General features: G+C 27.1%; 1 protein-coding gene, 1 long non-coding RNA gene and 1 pseudogene across 3 annotated transcripts; all 3 read right to left on the bottom strand.

The window, feature by feature from the left end:
* Positions 1 to 3,304: 3,304 nt before the first annotated feature.
* LOC145968324 (uncharacterized) lies at positions 3,305 to 7,383 on the bottom strand. The gene is made up of 2 exons (XR_014437716.1): positions 7,258 to 7,383; positions 3,305 to 4,023 (listed from the first exon to the last, which is right to left on the bottom strand). It is a non-coding gene; the product is annotated as an uncharacterized LOC145968324 (long non-coding RNA).
* A 1,494-nt stretch (positions 7,384 to 8,877) lies between these two features.
* On the bottom strand, positions 8,878 to 13,736 carry LOC145969110 (uncharacterized). Its single transcript, XM_083094964.1, has 3 exons — positions 13,684 to 13,736; positions 12,557 to 12,976; positions 8,878 to 9,322 (listed from the first exon to the last, which is right to left on the bottom strand). Exons 1-3 carry the CDS (start codon positions 13,693 to 13,695, stop codon positions 9,044 to 9,046), a joined length of 711 nt encoding a protein of 236 aa, XP_082951090.1. The 5' UTR covers positions 13,696 to 13,736; the 3' UTR covers positions 8,878 to 9,043.
* A 2,072-nt stretch (positions 13,737 to 15,808) lies between these two features.
* On the bottom strand, positions 15,809 to 17,439 carry LOC145969109 (endocuticle structural glycoprotein SgAbd-3-like; annotated as a pseudogene). The gene is made up of 3 exons (XR_014437946.1): positions 17,338 to 17,439; positions 16,277 to 16,506; positions 15,809 to 16,052 (listed from the first exon to the last, which is right to left on the bottom strand). The product of XR_014437946.1 is annotated as an endocuticle structural glycoprotein SgAbd-3-like (transcript).
* Positions 17,440 to 19,723: the final 2,284 nt, after the last annotated feature.

Raw genomic sequence — 19,723 nt, 5'->3', positions numbered from 1 at the left:
TAAAACCTATCATTAAAGAAAGAAAAGAAAAATAACATATAAATAATAATAACCAATTGCAATACTTACCGAATGATTTTGAGGACGTACTAAATGACGCATGCATATAAGAAGAATGCTACAAACAATTCTTTTAAATAGTTTTTTTGAATATGATTATTAATAATAATTATTTAAAGAAAGATATCTGATCGTAAAAATTTACTTCTTAATCATTAGAAGACTATTTTAAAACATATAAAGAAAAAATTTAACTGTTGTTATAAATAGATGAAGTTACAGCGGAATTATTTTTTCGTCAAACATGATGTAGCTTATACTATATCATGATAAATGATTATTGGACTATAAAAGATATGAATATTTTGTATTGAAGAATGACACGTGACCATCAGAGAATCTCAAGGTATTCAGGTTTAAAATAATGTATTCATATTTAAAACAATGCGTAGATGTGTCGATTGCGATTAATGTAATAATAATCGAATTGTCATATTATCGAATCACCATATCCATTAATATATATTTACAACATATTGATATCACATTCATATTATATTCTTCTTAAGATTTTAATCATCGAATTATTCCGCGCGAAAGTTCACATTTCTGAAATTCCGAAAACTTTCCCTCGACTGTTTCATGAGCGGTCTCTGCATGTTATCAAACGATACAAGTGCTGCTAATTTTCTCGTATAAATAGATACATCGCAATTCTTTATGCTCAATATAAGAAAAAAACGATCATAATGATAATATTTAAATTTATTAAATCAATTGCCATTATTCACAAATATGAAGTCGCCTAATCATTAGATTCACTAAACATATTCGCATTTTTTCAGCTAATTTAATTGCTTGGTTTGCAAAATTCAAATACAATTTGAAAAAAGCAAAAATGAAAGCTAGAATAATAATAACAAAATAAAAATTTATTTATATTAATTTATATTAATGTTACACAACTAATATTAAATATGTATATGATAAGCGCGCAATTACGCTCAGTAATTATTTCAGAAGAATTATGTGAAAAGAACTAATTAAATATTATTTAAATATTGACACATTCATTTTGTAAATTTTATAATATGTATTTACGAAAATATAAAATTAATAATACAGGGTGTCCTAGACCACCCGTACACCCCTTTTCTTTCAAAAACTAAGCATTTTAGAGAAAAACGTTTTCGACAAAAATTGTATGGTTTTGAGGGGAACATAAGATGGTGTCATTGGTTTGACCTTGGATGGCATCGTTAAGGTGAAGTCAAGGACACCTTTAATTTCTTAAATGGAACCACCTATTTTTATTGCATATTCTTATAGCTTATGTCGAGAGCTTTCCAAAACACTATAATAAAGTATTTTTTCATCAAGTACTTTTCGAGTTATAAGGATTGAAATAATTTCTTAATTTTACATAAACTATAAAATATCTAGTAAAATATTCATTTTTCGATTATCTTACCTTAATACTTTTATGTACAAAATAATGAGAGAAATCGATTGGTGTAAAGAAAACACATAATTGTTTCGAAAAAAAGAATGTAATTGTTAATTGCAAATTACATTTTTTTTTTTCGAAACAATTTTGTGTTTTCTTTACACCAAGTGATTCCTCTTATTATTTTGTATATAAAAGTATTAAGGTAAGATAATCGAAAAATGAATATTTTACTAGATATTTTATGGTTTATGTAAAATTAAGAAATTATTTCTGAGAAAAATTGCTTGTTTCGACTAAAACAAATATTGGATTTATAAAAATAATAGAGTCATTACTGCATATAGATCTCACCATACTATCTTACATAATGTGTCTTATTCGCGCAAAAATTTATACTTACTAATGAATTCATGTCGAAAAAAGATATACTATTTTTCTAACTACGGCTTAGAAATTTCTCACTATACTGATTTAATGTGCTGTGCAAGCTTTATATATATTTGCTACCCGAACATTCCGTAATTTTTTAAAATATCTTAGACTCTTTATAATTTTCCTCATTTCAATAAATCATATTTGATGGATGAGTGAAACGAACGTGCACGCATGCAAAAAATGCCTTATCTCGTAAGTAAGATTTAAAATCTAAGATTATATGTGTAAAATCATCGAAAATTGACGGAACTTAAATTTAATAAAAGAAATATATGTGAATTCGCTCATTTAAAATCCAGGAGAACAGAATTATAAATCCCTCATTGTAGAAAGACAAGAAAAATAATATACACATATAAATAACGTACGTCAGATAATTATAATAAACAATTGTAACAATTGTCAAATGAGTTTGATGATGTGTGAAATAATGCATGCAACATAATAAAACTCTACAAGTAATTCTTTGAAATAGTTTTTTTTTAAGATTTTGAATATAGTTAATTATTTAGACAAAAACGTTGATCGTAAAAATTCATTTCTTGATCATGGGAGGACTATTTTAAAACGCATAAAAAAAGAAAGACTTAACAGCTGTTAAGAACAGATGAAGTTACGACGAAATTATTTTTTCATCAAATATGATGCAATCATCATAATGATGAATATGTCATTGGAATAAAAAAAATAGACAGTTGTATTTAAGAATCATTCGTTACCATCAGAGAATCTCTCACTCTTTCTCTCTCTCTAAACAAACTTATATTTAGAATAATGTATTCATATTTAAAACAATGCGTAGATGTCGATTGCAATTAATATTTCGTTCATTTGTTCATAATAATCGAATCATTATATTATCGAATCACTATATCCATCAATATATATTCACAACCTCCTTCTTAAAATTTTAATCACTAAATTATCCTGCGCGAGAGTTCCCATTTAATCTGAAATTCCGAAAACTTCTCCTCGATTATCTCATGAATGTCTCTCGTATGTTGTCAAACGATGTAAATGTTAATAATTTTCTTTAATAAGTAGATATATACATCGTAAATCCTTGTGCTGAAAATAAATGAAAGAACGATCATAATAATAAATATTTAAATTATTGAACCAATTGCCATCATTCACAAATGTGAAAAGTATCCCTTAATCATTAGATTCACAGATTGTTAGACATATTTTGCATGTCTTTTCGGTTAATTCATAACTGCTTCGTTCGCAAAAGTCAAATGTAATTTGAAAAAAAATATAAAATAATGAAAGCTGGAATAAAAACAAAATGAAAACTTATTTATATTAATTTATGTTAATTTCATTTTACTAATGTTAAATATATGATAAGCACGCATTTATACTCAGTAATTATTTGAGAAGAATTGCTTGAAAAAAATTAATTGAACATTATTTAAATATTGACACATTCATTTTGCAAATTGTTTTATTTTACAATATGTATTTATGAATACAAAAGTAATAATGTTATATAAATTTTATGATAATATTATACAAATACAAAAATAATCTCGACCCTAAGAACCATGATATAATAGAGTTGAAATTGCCGGCTATCCTTTACGAGGATCGAATATCTGTCAATTCCCAAATCGTTCACGATCAAATCCGCTCTACGCTTTCTTCAATCTGTCATTTTATTCAAACTTGTTCATAATTTACTGATTTTAACCATATTCCCGTAATCATTCTTATTCTTTCCCATTCCATTCGAAATTGGCGATGTACCGAAGAACTTTTTAATTGGTGGTGATATTATAATTAAGTGAGCACCCTCCGGCTGAAATCCGTCTTCATTGGCTATATATGATACTTGAAAAGTATTGCCGTCATTGTCAATGTAACTATAGCTGCCTCGCGCTTTCAGAGTCTCTTGATCCGTGCTCAAGTTTTGAGTTATTGAGATAATTCTGTTCTTGAGCCTGGATGCTAGTATCAGTGTTATAATTGTAATTGTAAAGAGACTTTTTTGATCGTGAATAATGTGAAGTAGTTTTTCTATGTCCATGTCCATAGAGCTTAGCCCGATTTATAGTTGCAGGAGAGTTTGTTACAGATAATCTTACTGATTTCGCTATTATCACTGTCGCTCCTATCAAAACGCACACAGTAATTATCTGAAAAAAAACAAAAAGATTCATATTTTTAAACCATATATTGGATTTTAATTCTATTATAAAACATGAGAAAATTCCTGAATATTTTTGTACTGACAAGATTGACAAGCAATAGAAATACGGAAATATAATATATATATATATCTCTGTAGTATATATATATATATATATATATAATATATCCAAATTAAATTATACTGTATCTAGTACTGATGAGTAATTTATTACAATGTCTTTTCGTCTTACAGTATAATAATTTGGTAAAGAGCTTTGCAATATTACTTTTCTTTGCATAATGTACATACAATTAATTAAATTTTCATATAAATAATATATAATTATAATCTTTTAAATCACAAATAAAATATGAATCAATTTATATATAATTCATGATTAGTGATTTAAGTTGTTCTATATAGAGCAGATATACAGGGTGTCCCATTTAACTTGAGACATCGAAGTAACTCGAAACCATGGCGGTTTCAGTGAGAATGTTTTAAGCAAAAGTATGGTTTTAAGGGGGCCATAAGATGGTGTCATTGGTTTTACCTTGAAAAGTCGTTTGAAGGTCACCTCCAACTTTTTAAATGGGACACCCCTACTTTTGCATATTCTTATAGCTTGCCTCGAGAGCTTTTCAAAACACTATAATAAAGTATTTCTTCATTGAGTACTTTTCGAGTTATAAGGTTTGAAATAATTTCTTAATTTTACATAAACTATAAAATATCTAGTAAAATATTCATTTTTCGATTACCTTGCCTTAATACTTTTATGTACAAAATAATGAGAGGAATCGATTGGTGTAAAGAAAACACATAGTTGTTTTGAAAAAAATATGTAATTTGCAATTAACAATTCCATATATTTTCTTAAAAACAACTGTATGTTTTCTTTACACCAATTGATTACTCTCATTATTTTGTACATAAAAGTATTAAGGTAAGATAATCGAAAAATGAATATTTTACTAGATATTTTATGGTTTATGTAAAATTAAGAAATTATTTCGAGCCTCATAACTCGGAAAGTACTCAATGAAGAAATACTTTATTATAGTGTTTTGGAAAGCTCTCGAGGCAAGCTAAGAATTTGCAAAAGTATATAGGGTGTCCCATTTAAAAAGTTGGAGGTGACCTTCACGTGACCTTCAAACGACTTTTCCAGAGAAAGATAGGGATGTATGTGGGAGGAGGTCGGACGTGTCTTTACGCTCATTTGATCAACGAGCGACAGAATCCGTCCGTGGCAACGGCATTGACGCATATCCTGTGGGGATATCCTGTATATCCAGAAAAAAACTTGTCAAGAGAGATGGATAATAACTTATTTATGCATCTATTATAAACACTTGTTTCACACATACAATTTAATTTTTAATCAATTAAAATGTTTAAATTTATAATTATATCAATACTTTTAATTGATTTAATGCAACTATTAAACTTTTGTACCTAAAAATTACACAGGCCCACAAAAAAAAAAGTTTTCAGTACTTTTGACCAGACATACTTTTTCTTTCGTATTTTTTGACGCTGAATCCGAATCTGCAATAAAAATATAGCCTTCTCCTGCATATTTTTAACTTTCCTTAGAAAAACCCCATTTTTTACGTTTTTTTCGTGGTTTTTTAAAATTAAAAAAAAATGGAAGAAAGATACGATTAATTTGACTTCAGAATTGAATTCTACGGTAAAAAATACATCAAAAACCATGTCTTGAATATTTTTTTAATGAGATTTCAACCCCTCATACGGCGTTGAAAAGGCTAAAGAACCAGAAAAAGCCAACATTTATTCCAAATTTGATTAAAACGCGATTAAAATTTGATTCTACAACTTTGAAAGAGTTTATAGGCATTATAAATACTACTCTGGGGATTTTTGAGGTTGCTGATCATGAATTTGATGTCAGATTTTTTAAAAGACCACTCCCAGGAGACGTTAGTGGATAGCATACGGGATAAATTAATTGGTTTTTCTGAAAATCGATGTTTCAAATACTATTTTGGCGGTTTTCCATAACATGGTTCATGAAAACAAGGTTTATTTGGACTGTTAATTGTGAATTGGATTTGAAATTCATGATCAGCGACGCTAATAAACCCCGGTATAGTATTTTCAGCTAATTTCAAGAAAGTGTCTCATACTTTTAATGATACTGTAATTGAGATAATGCAATACTTGCTAACAAATCTGAATTTCAGTGAGGTGACGGATACTAGGTGTCAACGCTTTCTCTCTCTCTTTCTCCCCCCCTCTCTCTCTCTCTTTCTGAAATATGTTTTACCGAATACAATTCTTTATTTGAAAAATAAGTTTTAAGTAAATCTAAATATTCTTCTGCTCGATTTTTATCAGCATAACCGATAGGAATAGATCTTTGCCATCTTAAACATAAAGTGTTAGTTTAATCTGAAGCTCAAGTTGGGGTGAAAGAAGCCCAATCACAATTGTCACTTGTATTCGAGACGTATTATGATATCTCAAACAAGTATTAGTACTCAATAGTGGTACTATCAAAAACCAATTAATTTATCCCGTATGCTATCCACTAACGTCTCCTGGGAGTGGTCTTTTAAAAAATCTGACATCAAATTCATGATCAGCGACCTCAAAAATCCCCAGAGTAGTATTTATAATGCCTATAAACTCTTTCAAAGTGGTAGAATCAATTTTAATCGCGTTTTAATCAAATTTGGAATGAATGTTGGCTTTTTCTGGTTCTTTAGCCTTTTCAACGCCGTATGAGGGGTTGAAATCTCATTAAAAAAATATTCAAGATATGGTTTTTGATGTATTTTTTACCGTAGAATTCAATTCTGAAGTCAAATTAATCGTATCTTTCTTCCATTTTTTTTTAATTTTAAAAAACCACGAAAAAAACGTAAAAAATGGGGTTTTTCTAAGGAAAATTAAAAATATGCAGGAGAAGGCTATATTTTTATTGCAGATTCGGATTCAGCGTCAAAAAATACGAAAGAAAAAGTATGTCTGGTCAAAAGTACTGAAAACTTTTTTTTTTTGTGGGTCTGTGTTATTGATTAGTTATAAATTAAATGAAATTTTCACTATGATTATCCGAAAAAAATTGCTTATTTCGATTTACAAAAATATTTAATTTATAAAAATAATAGATTCATTACTGTATACACATACAGACACATAACACACACACAGATCTCATGACACTGCCTTACATAATGCGTTTTATTCGCGCAAAATTTAAACTCACTAATGAATTCATGTCGAAAAAAATATACTATTTTTTTCGCAACAGCTCTCGGAAACTTCCCACTACACTAACTTAATATACTTGCTGTGCAAGCTTTATATATCTGCCATCACAGAAGATTCCGGATATTTTTAACAGTTAGACATCTCCTAGTTATTTTCTTCATTTCAATAAATCACGTTTGCGGATGAGCCGAACGTACGTGCACACATTCATACAAAACTTGATTTCCTTGACAAGATTTTAAATATGAGATTACAAACATAAGATCGCAGGAAGTTGATTGAACTTGAATTTAGTAAAAATATGTCAAATTATCTAATTAAAATTTAACAGGACAAAATTATAAATTCTGTCAATGAAAAGAAAAGATAACATACACCTACATCCGCTAATTACAATTAAAAATATAATTATTTTATTTTATTTGGAATAGAAGTTCTACAGAATGCTACAAATAATTCCTTTCAATAGTTCTTTTAAATATGAATTAATCAAAGTAAGTATTCCATTTTTTAATATTGAATATTAATCAAAGTAATTATTCTATTATTTAAAAGAAGACATCCAATCAAAATCTATTTTTTGATCACGCAAGAACTGTTCAAAAATGCATAAAAAAAGGAAGATTTAAAAGAAGATAATGACAGAATTCTTTTTCAAACTTGATGAAGAAATAACAAACAAATTGGATTATAAAAAAGATGGATATTTGTGTTAAAGAACGATTATCACTATCAGGCAATCTCGAAATATTCATGATATATTAAAATAATGCAATGTCATTTGCAATTAACATAACATTCATAATAATCGAATCACAATTGAGAATCATCAATTGAGAATCAGCATATTCATCAATATATCCACAATATATATATATAAGATTTTAATGATATAGAACATAATAATCAAATAATCATATTATCAAAAATCATTATATTCAATATATATTTATATATATTCACAAATCTTCTTAAAATTTTAATCACTATTAATTATCCTGCACGAGAGTTCGCATTTAATCTAAAATTCCGAAAACTTCTCCGCAATTGTCTTATAAATGTCCTGCTCATGTTGTCAAACGATGTAAATGCTGCTAATTTTCTTAATAAATAGATACATACATCGCAAATCGTTGTACTGAAAATAAATGAAAGAACGATCATAATAATAAATATATAAATTTATTGAATTAATTGCCATCATTTGCAAATGTGAAAAATATTCCTTAATCATTAGATTCACAGATTGTTAGACATATTCCGCATGTTTTTTCGGTTAATTCATAACTGCTTCGTTCGCAAAAGTCAAATGTAATTTGAAAAAAAATATAAAATAATGAAAGCTGGAATAATAACAAAATGAAAACTTATTTATATTAATTTATGTTAATTTCATTTTACTAATGTTAAATATATGATAAGCACGCATTTATACTCAGTAATTATTTGAGAAGAATTGCTTGAAAAAAATTAATTGAACATTATTTAAATATTGACACATTCATTTTGCAAATTGTTTTATTTTACAATATGTATTTATGAATGCAAAAGTAATAATGTCATATAAATTTTATGATAATATTATACAAATACAAAAATAATCCCGACCCTAAGAATCATGATATAATATAGTCAAAATTGCCGGGTCTCCTTTACGAAGATCGAATATCTATCAATTCTTAAATCGTTCACTATCAAATCCACTCTACGCTTTCTTCAATCTGTCATCTTATGAGGACTCATTCATAATTTTACTCATATTCCCGTAATATTTAGCATTCTTATTCTTTCCCATTCCCTTTGGAATGTTCGGCGATGTACTGAAGAGCCTTCTTGATTAGTGGTGGTACTGTAGGCAAGTGAGCACCTTCCGGTTGAAATCCGTCTTCATTGGCTATATATGATACTTGGAAAGTGTTGCCGTCATTGCCGTAATTAACTGCCTCGCTCTTCCAAAGTCTCTTGATGAGTGCCCACATTATTGAGATAACCCTCTCCTTGAACCTGAATGTCGGTATCAGTAGTGTTATAGTTGTAATTGTAAAGAGACTCTTTTGATCCTGGGTAGTACGGCGTTGACGCGGGCGTTAGCATTGATTTTGGTGTAGTAAAAGAAATGATTTCGTATCCATAGCGCTTACGCAAATTTGAAGCGGAAATGTTGAGGTTAATAAGAATGGGTTTGTTCAAATTTATAGTTTCAGGTGGTTTTGTTGTAGGTAATCTTTCAGGACGAATTTGTGCTATTATCACTGTCGCTTCTATCAAAATGCACACAGTGATTATCTGGAAAAAACAAAGAATCATATTTTTAAACCATAAATTGGATTTTAATTCTATTATAAAACATGAGAAAATTCCTGAATATTTTTGTACTGACAAGATTGACAAGCAATAAGAACACCAAAATATAATATATCTCTGTAGTATAAATATAATATATCCAAATTACATTATAATGTATCTAGTACTGATGAATAATTTATTATTGGTACAATGTCTTTTCGTCTTACAGTATAATAATTTGGTAAAGAGCTTTGCAATATTACTTTTGTTTGCGTAATGTACATATAATTAATTAAATTTTTATATAAATAATATATAATTATAATATTTTAAATCACAAATAAAATATTAATCATTTTATACGTAATTAATGATTAGTGATTTAAGTTGCTCTATATATCTAGGAAAAAATTTATTAAGACAGATAATGGCTTATTTATGCATCTATTACAAGCATTTGTTTCATGTGTACAATTTACCTTTTAATCAATTAAAATGTTTAAATTTATAATTGTATCAATACTTTTAAATGATTTAATGTAACTATTAAACTTTTGTACCTAAATATTATTGATTAGTTATAAACTAAATGAAATTTTCGCTATGATTATCTAACCGAAAAAATGGCTTGTTTTGATTTACAAAAATATTTGATTCATAAAAATAATAGATTCATTATTGCATATACACACAGACACACAACACACACAGATCTCATGACACTGCCTTACATAATGCGTTTGGCGCAAAATTTTAACTCATTATTAAATTCATGTCGAAAAAAGATATATTATTTTTTTAGCTGCAGCTCTTGGAAACTTCTCACTACACTGACTTAAGATGCTGTGCAAGTTTTATATATCTACCATCACAGAAAATTCCTGATATTTTTAAAAGTTAGTTTTCTTTATCTCCTTGCCATTTTGCTCATTTCATAAATCACGTTTGCGAATGAGGCGAACGCACATACATACACATTTATGCAAAACTTGATTTCCTTGGCAAGATTTTAAATCTAAGATTATAAACGTCAGATCCCAGAAAGTCGATTGAACTTGAATTTAGTAAAAATATGAATTTAATAAAGATTTGACAGGACAAAGTTATAAATTCTATCATATCTCATAATTCACATTTAATCAGAAATTTTAAAAACTTTTATTCGATTGTCTAATAAATTAATATAACATTCATAATAATCGAATCATAATATTATCAAATCACCGTACTCAATATTCACAATCTTCTGTTTAAAGTTTTAATTACTGAATTATCCTGCGCGAGAGTTCGCATTTAATCTGAAATTCCGAAAATTTCTTCTCGATTGTCTTATGAACGGCCTCCGCATGATGTCAAATAATATAAGTGCTATTAATATTTTTGTAGAAGTAGTTACATACATTGATTCTTTGTGCTCAATATAAATGAAAGAATCATATATAAATATTTAAATTTATTGAATCAATTGTCATGATTCACAAATATGAAGTCGCCTAATCATGAGATTCACAAATTTGCTAGACATATTCCACATTTTTTCGATTAAATTCATAATTCATGCTTAATTCGCAAAAGTAAAATACAATTTGAAAAAAACAAATATAATATAATAAATGCTAGAATAATAATAACAAAATAAAAATTTGTTTATATTAATTTATTTTATTTATGTTAATTTATATTAATTTCATACAACTGATGTTAAAAATATGATAAGCGCGCAGTTACGCTCAGTAATTATTTGAGGAGAATAAAAAAAAAGAAATGAATCTTTATCTGAAAAAAATTAATTGAATATTATTTAAATATTGACACATCTATTTTGCAAATTTTACAATATGTATTTATGAAGATATAAAAAATTAATATTATTAATAATATTATTTAATGATAATATTAATTTATAAAAATATAATATTTTTATAAATATAAATATTTATAAAAATAATTTAATGATAATATAGAAATATAAAAATAATCATGACGCTAATAGTTGCGATATAATAGTCTCGAGACTGCCGGCCTTTACACAGAGAAAAATATTTCTTTGGATTTAACAAATTTCGCTGAAGTCAAATAAATTTAATTATTGGAATAGTCCAACCAAATTAATATTCGATTTAACAAATACGATTGACTTTCAAATAACGTATATGTTTATTTTAAATAAAATTTTATCTTGAAGAATTTTACTTTTTCTTTGACTTTAACCTTTAACAATTATATTAATCCACACAGCATCATACCGTCTAAAAGTTTCTTTATGTTTAATTTCAAATAATCTGTTTAATATTCTAAATCCCAACAAAGAATCCAGATTATTAAATAAATTATTTTAAATTCAGTTTGAAATTAAACTGATAAACAGTGATACGTCAGAAAGAGGATACTCAACATGCACATGATCAGAGAACCTGCGTGTGAGTAGCATCCTCTTTCTCGCACTAGTGCTAAGATGGAAAAAATATACTTTAGATCTTACTGTTTAATACTAGTCCTTTATATATATTTCATGATAAATATTGAATACGAGAAAAGTTAAGACTGGTGCGCCGCGTTACGATAAGCGAAGAAACATGTGCCACATACTATTGGCTATTCCAAATAATAAGTTAATTGAAACAAACAACACTCTTATTTGAATCAGTATTATTTCAAATAATTGTCATTTTTCTGTTAAACAATATAAATTAATGCAACGAAACAATCAAATTTTTATTCAAACAAATAATATTTGTATAAAATAATTTTTTCTTTAGCGAGACAAATATAAGTCAAACAAATAGATATACTAAATGTAAAGAAATACTTTTCTCTGTGTACGAAGATCAACTATCTGTCAATCCTCGAATCATCCATGATCGAATCCGCGTTTTCGAATGACGCTTTCGTCGATCTGTTGTATTTTGTCATCACAATTTGCTGATTTTATCCATATTTCTGTTATGTTCAGCATTCTTTTTTTCTATTCTCTTCGGAATGTTCGACGATATATTGAATAGTTAAATTAATTTAATTTTCAGTGGTATTGCAGATAAGTATTGAGGACTCTCCGGTTGAAATTGGTCTTCATTAGCTGTATATGAAATTTGGAAGGTTTTGCCGTCATTGTCAATGTAACTATAGCTGCCTCGCGCTTCCAGATTCTCTTGATCGGTGCTCATATTATTGAGATAACCATCTTCTTGAGCCTGAATGCCGGTATCAGTTTCATAGTTATAATTGTAAAGAGACTTTTTTGATTGTGAATAATATGGCGTTGACGAAATAGTTGGTTTTGGCGTAGTAATGGACGTCGTAAAGCGAGTGGTTTTGGTATATTGAACGAGCTTAGGTGGATTTATAGTTGCAGCAGAGGTTGTTACAGATAATCTGTCTGTTTTTGCTATTATCACTGTCGCTTCTATCAAAATGCACAAAGTGATTATCTAAAAAAACAAAGAATCATATAGTTTTTTAAACCATAAAATAATTTTAATTCTATTACAAAACACGAGAAAATTCCTAAATATTTTGATAAACAAGTTCGACAAGCAATAGGAACACCGAAGTATAATATATCTCCGTAATGTAGATATATAATATATCTAAATTAAATTATAATGTGTCTAGTGCTAACAAGTAATTTATTATACGGTACAATGTCTTTTCTTACGTAATGTACATACAATTAATTATATTTATATATGAATAATATATAATTATAATCTTAAATTGCAATAAAACATTAATCAATTTATATATAATAAATAATTAGTGATTTAAGTTGCTCTATATATCCAGAAAAAAATTTGTCAAGAAAGACGGACAATGTATGGCTTATTTATATATTTTATAATATTTATTATAAACATTTGTTTTATATACAACTTATTTTTTGATCAATTAAAATATTTAAATTTATAATTGTATCAATACTTTTAAATAATTTAATGTAACTATTGAATTTTTATATCTAAATATTATTGGTTAGTTATAAATGAAATATTCACTATGATTAACTGACTGAGAAAAATTGCTTGTTTCGACTAACACAAATATTGGATTTATAAAAATAATAGATTCATTACTGCATATAGATCTCACCACACTATCTTACATAATGAGTCTTATTCGCGCAAAAATTTATACTTACTAATGAATTCATGTTGGAAAAAGATATACTATTTTCTAGCTACAGCTCGGAAATTTCTCACTATACTGACTTAATATGCTGTGCAAGCTTTATATATCTGCCATCACAGAAAATTCCGGATTTTTAAAAATTATGCCTCTCTTCATCTCCTTGCCATTTCCCTCATTCCAATAAACCATATTTGCGGATGAGTCGAATACACATGCATATACATCATGCAAAACCTGATTTCCTTAGCGACATTTTAAATCTGAAATTATATGAACGTAAGATCACAAAAAGTCGAAGTTTCGACTGAATTTGAATTTAAAAATATGAGGCCTGTCCCCTCTGCTGCGTTGTCGGGTGCGTGTCCATTCTGGCATTACTGTACTTAATGGCATTTTGTGTACGAATTAAAAAAGAAAAAGCGCGGAATCTGATCTGCTGCGATTTTGCACAGCAAAATTTTAATATTTTTGATGAACTTTTGGAAGCAGCACGCTTACTAGATCTCCGCGCGATGCAGTTTGGCGTCACCTGCGCGTCGAGGAAAAGATAAATTTTTCTCTTTTTTGCTATGTAATAGTTTTTTTTCTATATTATTAATCGCGCTGAAGAAGGATCAAAGACGAAACGTCCGTTATTTTTATAGTTTTTTAATTTGAAATAAACAATAATTAATAAGAAAGAAGTGTTGTTTCTTCCCTGCGCCCCAACTACTGCGCTGTGGCTCTTATGCCAATTTTTGATTTAATTATTAAAAATATGTGAATTTACCTAATTAAGATTCGACAAGATCAAGTTAAATTCTGTCGTTGAAGAAAAAGGTAAATTATATCATTGAAAATAAAAAGAAAAGATAACATATACCTACATCTGATAATTACAATCATAATTGTATTGTAATTATTTTATTTCATTTGGAATAGAAGTTCTACGAATGCTAACAACACCTTCCAATAATTTTTTTTAACATGATTAATCAAAGTAATTATTCCATCATTTAAAAGAAGACATTCGATTGTAAAAATCTATTTTTTGATTATGCAAGAATCTGTTTAAAAATGCATAAGGAAAGGAAGATTTAAGAGCAGATAATGACAGAATCTTTTTTGTGAAACTTGATGAGCAGGTAATAACAAATGCGCCATTGGAATAAAAAAGATGGATATTTATGTTAAAGGACGATTCGTAACTATCAAACAATCTTGAGATGATATGTTACATGATATATTATTATTCATGATATATAAAACAATGTGTAGATTGCAATTAATGTAAGGTTCATAATAATTAAATTACTATATTATTGAGAATTAGCATATTCATCAATATATATTTTGTTCTTGAGATTTTAATTATATCGAATCACACATCTCGTGCGATAGTTCATATTTGATCTAAAATTTTGAAACCTTCTTTTCGAATGTCTCGCAAATCAAAGTGTCGCGCTTTATCGGATGATATACGTGCTACTAATTTTCTCGTAAGTATAAATAGATATATATTTCAATTCTTTGTGCTCAGTATATATATGAAAAAGATGATCGTTAAGTTTCGAATCAATTACTATTATTCACAAATATGAAATTGCCTAATCACTAGATTCATAAATTGCTTATATTAGACAATATTATTAGGCATCTTCGACTGAATTCATGACTGCTTGGTTCGCAAAAGTCAAGTAAAGTTTGAAGAAAGAAAAATAAAAGATATAAGATAATGAAAGATAGAATAATAATAACAAAATAAAAATCACATATTTTATATTCGAGAGCCGACATCAAGAAATTTAATGTTTAAAATAAAAATCGTTAAAATATATATATGTATGCATGTATGTATGTACAATAATTTGAGAGGAATTATTTGAAAAGAATTAATTTAATATATCATCCAAATATTGACAAATTTATTTTGAAAAATTTGTAATGTATTTATCGATGGTACAAAATTACTAATATCATGTACAAATATTGTATAAATTTAATAATTATATAAATACAAAAATGATAACGATGCTAATAGCTGTGTCTCGAGATTACTAGCAAAAAGACCACGATCGAGTCAATACTGTTTCTTTTAATTATCATCTTGATAAGATTTGTTTCTGATTTACTAATTTTACTCATTTCCAGCGTTGTTATTTCTTTCCTCTTTTCTGTTCTTCTTTGGCGATCTACTGAAGAGCTGTTTTAATTAGTGGTGGTACTGTGGGCAAGTGAGCACCCTTTGGCTGAAATCCGTTCTCATTAGCTATATATGAGACTTGGAAGGTGTTGCCATCCTTATCAGTGTAACTATAACTGCCTCGCGCTTCCAGAGCCTCTTGATTGGTGCCCACATTATTGAGATGACCACTTTCTTGAGCCTGAATACCGGCATCATTATATTAACACTTTTAAATGATTTAACGTAACTATTAAATTTTGTATCTAAATATTATTGATGAGTTATAAATGAAATTTTTATGATTGTCTGAGAGAAATTACATATATCACAAAAGTATTCAATTTACAAAAATAATAGGTCATTACATATTTAGATTTCTCGACATTGCCTTATATAATGTATTCGCACAAAAATTTAAACTCACTAATAAATTCATGTTGAATTATAGGTGTAATTATAAAGAGGCTTGCTTGGTTGTATGTTTGGATACTGACGCAGTAGCGTAGTTGATGTTGGCGTAGTTGATTTTGGCGTGGTATTATAATTAGGGACTGTATAATACAAAGCTAGCTTGGCATAATTTACACTAGAAGGGGTTGTTATAGTTGTTAATCTTTCTGTTTTGGCTATTATCACTGTTGCTTTTATCAGAAGGCATAAAGTGATTATCTGAAAAAAATAAAAAATCATACAGTTCTTTAAACTATAAATTGGATTTTAATTTTATTAAAAAGAAAATGGCATAAGGACCAACGCGCGGTAGTTGGAACGCAGAGAAGCAACAACACTTCTTTCTTTTTTTAATATTAGTTTATTAAAAAACTCTTTAATTTTATTACCAAAGACGAAAAATTCCTGAATATTTTTGTACTGACAAGATCGATTAACAAGCAATAGGAACACCGATATATCTATGTACTATAAATATAATGTGTAAAAATTAAATTATAATGTATCCAATGCAGAAGAGTAATTTATTACCAATTCTAGTCAAACGCTTTATAATATTTAAAACTTTTTTTTTGCGCTATATATATATATACATATATATATACAATATACAACTCATTAAAATTTCATATAGAATGTGATTATCTGATAGATTGCAATAAAATATTAATCAATTTATATATAATTAATGATAGCGATAGGTTTTCTATATTTTCAAAAAACTTATTAAGAAAGAATTGTATGACTTATTTATGCATTTTATAACATTTATTATAAGCACTTATTTCATACATACAATTTACTTTTTTCAATTAAAAAGAGAAATGTTTGAATTATATAATTATATTAACACTTTTAAATGATTTAACGTAACTATTAAATTTTGTATCTAAATATTATTGATGAGTTATAAATGAAATTTTTATGATTGTCTGAGAGAAATTACATATATCACAAAAGTATTCAATTTACAAAAATAATAGGTCATTACATATTTAGATTTCTCGACATTGCCTTATATAATGTATTCGCACAAAAATTTAAACTCACTAATAAATTCATGTTGAAAAGAGAAATAATTTTATAGCTACAGCTCGGATATTTCTCACTACACTGACTCAATATCCTCTTTGTACAGGCTTTATATATATATCTAGCATCAAAGATTCCGGAATTTTTTAACCCTGGGCTCTTCTATCTTGCTGTCATCTTTATTTAAAAAAACCACATTTGTATATGAGCCGAACGCGCATGCACACATACGCATGCAAAACCTGATCTCCTTGGCAAGATTTTAAATCTAATATTACCTATATGTGCGTAAAAAGTTGACTGAACTTGAACTCAGTAAAGTTCTGATTAAAGTAGTCTAGCCAGTTTTCTTTTAAAGAATTTAAGAGTTCTTTATTATTAATAAAAAGAATTCTGGTCGATTAATGATACCAAACTTGAATTTAAAAAATAGAATGCTAACTTCTAATCAAAAATCGAGGTGGAATAGTTCTGAGAATAGCCTAATAGCTTTATGTTGCACAATATTAGAGTTCCTGATACTTAAAAAAAAATCAGTCGATCAAGAAAAATTTTTTTGAAAATTCAAATTTTGATATACAATAGTTTTGATAATTTTTGAATGTTCTCTCATTCATATTCCTTCCTGCGAGTTCTTGCTAATTAAAAAAAATTACTTAAAAATGAAAAAGGTTCTATCTTTCTGTGAATTTCCAAAAAAAACCTCAAAAATGTAAAATAACTTCTTTATTTTCGCATTGCTTTTTATCGTTAGAATTTTCTCTAGAATTTTTCATAAACTACCCACAGAACATCATTTATTAGATTCCTCAGAATTCTCAAAAAATTTTTGTCTTCGCGATTTTTTGAAAATTATAAACGGTATAATACATTGAGTATTTCATAAGCCTCGTTGATTCAATCTGCACTATAAATGTTTTTGTCAAAATTGATTAATAACTGCTCAGAACTTACAATCCTTAAATAATATTCGCCTCTCAAACTTGGAAGAATCTAATACGTCACGTGTCTATTGAGTCGCTATTCAAACCTTCAGTTAATATCAACATGTCGTACTTTAAGAATTACTACTTTAGAATTTTTCAAAAAGCGTTTATGTATTAGGACTCAGTTTATAGAATTATATAAATTATGGTCAAAACAAATCTCATTGTTGCAAAGATTATTGAATCAGTAAAAGATTAGTTCGATTATTAACTAGAGATTGATTTTATTGCAAGAAAATAAAACAATTTCTTAATTAATTATATAATTAAGTTGGTAAAGTGTTATAGAAAATGTTGAAGATTAACTAATTAATTAATAAATTATTTTTCCAATAATAAGGAAAAATAATAAGCAACAAGGGAAAATTTTAATTAAAAATAAGAAAAAAATTTTTACGTTGATTCAATATGTAGATGAAATAAATAATTTTTGTTCCACACGCACACACACACACACACACACACAGGATATGAGTATATTAACAAATTATATAAAATTGTACAAATTATGCTCCAAACACATTACAATTAACGTACAAATTATGTATCAAACACATTGTAAAATTAATATAATATTTAGTAATAGTATAGCAATAATATAATATAATTTAATAATATTTAATATAAAAATTAATATAATATAATATTTAATGTAAAAGATATAATTTTGAAATATAATTATATTGTAATAATTATAACGATGTTAAAAAAATAATCCGCAATAAGAAAAGGCAAAAAAAGGCAGTGCAGTTTGTACAGAGTAATTTTACTATTAACTATAAATTATTTTAATATTAAAATAACATTAACGCGAACATTTCGGCCCATTCTTCGGACCATCTTCAACGTATAAATGTAAACTATTGCAATGCTAATACTAAAACTTAAATTAAACTTAATGTAGTTATAGAATGTTAAAAAAATATAAAATATTTAGATTAACTTTGTGCAGTCGATAGTTTTTTTGAAAGATTATCTTTTCATTACAATACAGATTAAATAAAAATGACAAATTGAAAATCAACATCAAAGTTTAGATTAAAAATAAAACTACAATTAAAATTAAATAAAAATATATAAATATATAAAGAGTAATTTGTCTTTTCTTAAAATTTAATAATAAGAAATTTTTGTATTGGTCTAGCACGATATTGCTGCACTATTACCAAATATTACGTTAATTGCAATGTTTTAAATTTTAAGTTTTTTTTAAAGTAATTGTAAGTTCAACACACACACACAAGAACTCTAAAATTTTTCAAAATAAAGCAATTAGGTTACTCTCAATTTTCAAGAAGTTAGCATCCCATTTCTCGAACTCAAATTTGGAACTCTTAATTGACGGAATCTTTTTTATTAATAAGAACTCTTATACTCCTAAAAAGGAAACAAGAACTCTAAGCAGAAAAATCGGAATT

The sequence above is a fragment of the Camponotus vicinus genome, unplaced genomic scaffold (assembly GCF_025532165.1).
Source record: "Camponotus vicinus isolate PSW18456_S1 unplaced genomic scaffold, iyCamVici1.0 SCAF_3, whole genome shotgun sequence".
Taxonomy (NCBI): Eukaryota; Metazoa; Arthropoda; class Insecta; order Hymenoptera; family Formicidae; genus Camponotus; species Camponotus vicinus.
This window is presented reverse-complemented; position numbering and strand designations above follow the sequence as displayed.

Coding starts and splice junctions, on each gene's coding strand:
- LOC145969110 (XM_083094964.1), bottom strand. Junction 9,323..12,556: donor TACCACTGAAAATTAAATTA/ATTTAACTATTC, acceptor CGTACTACCCAG/GATCAAAAGAGTCTCTTTAC.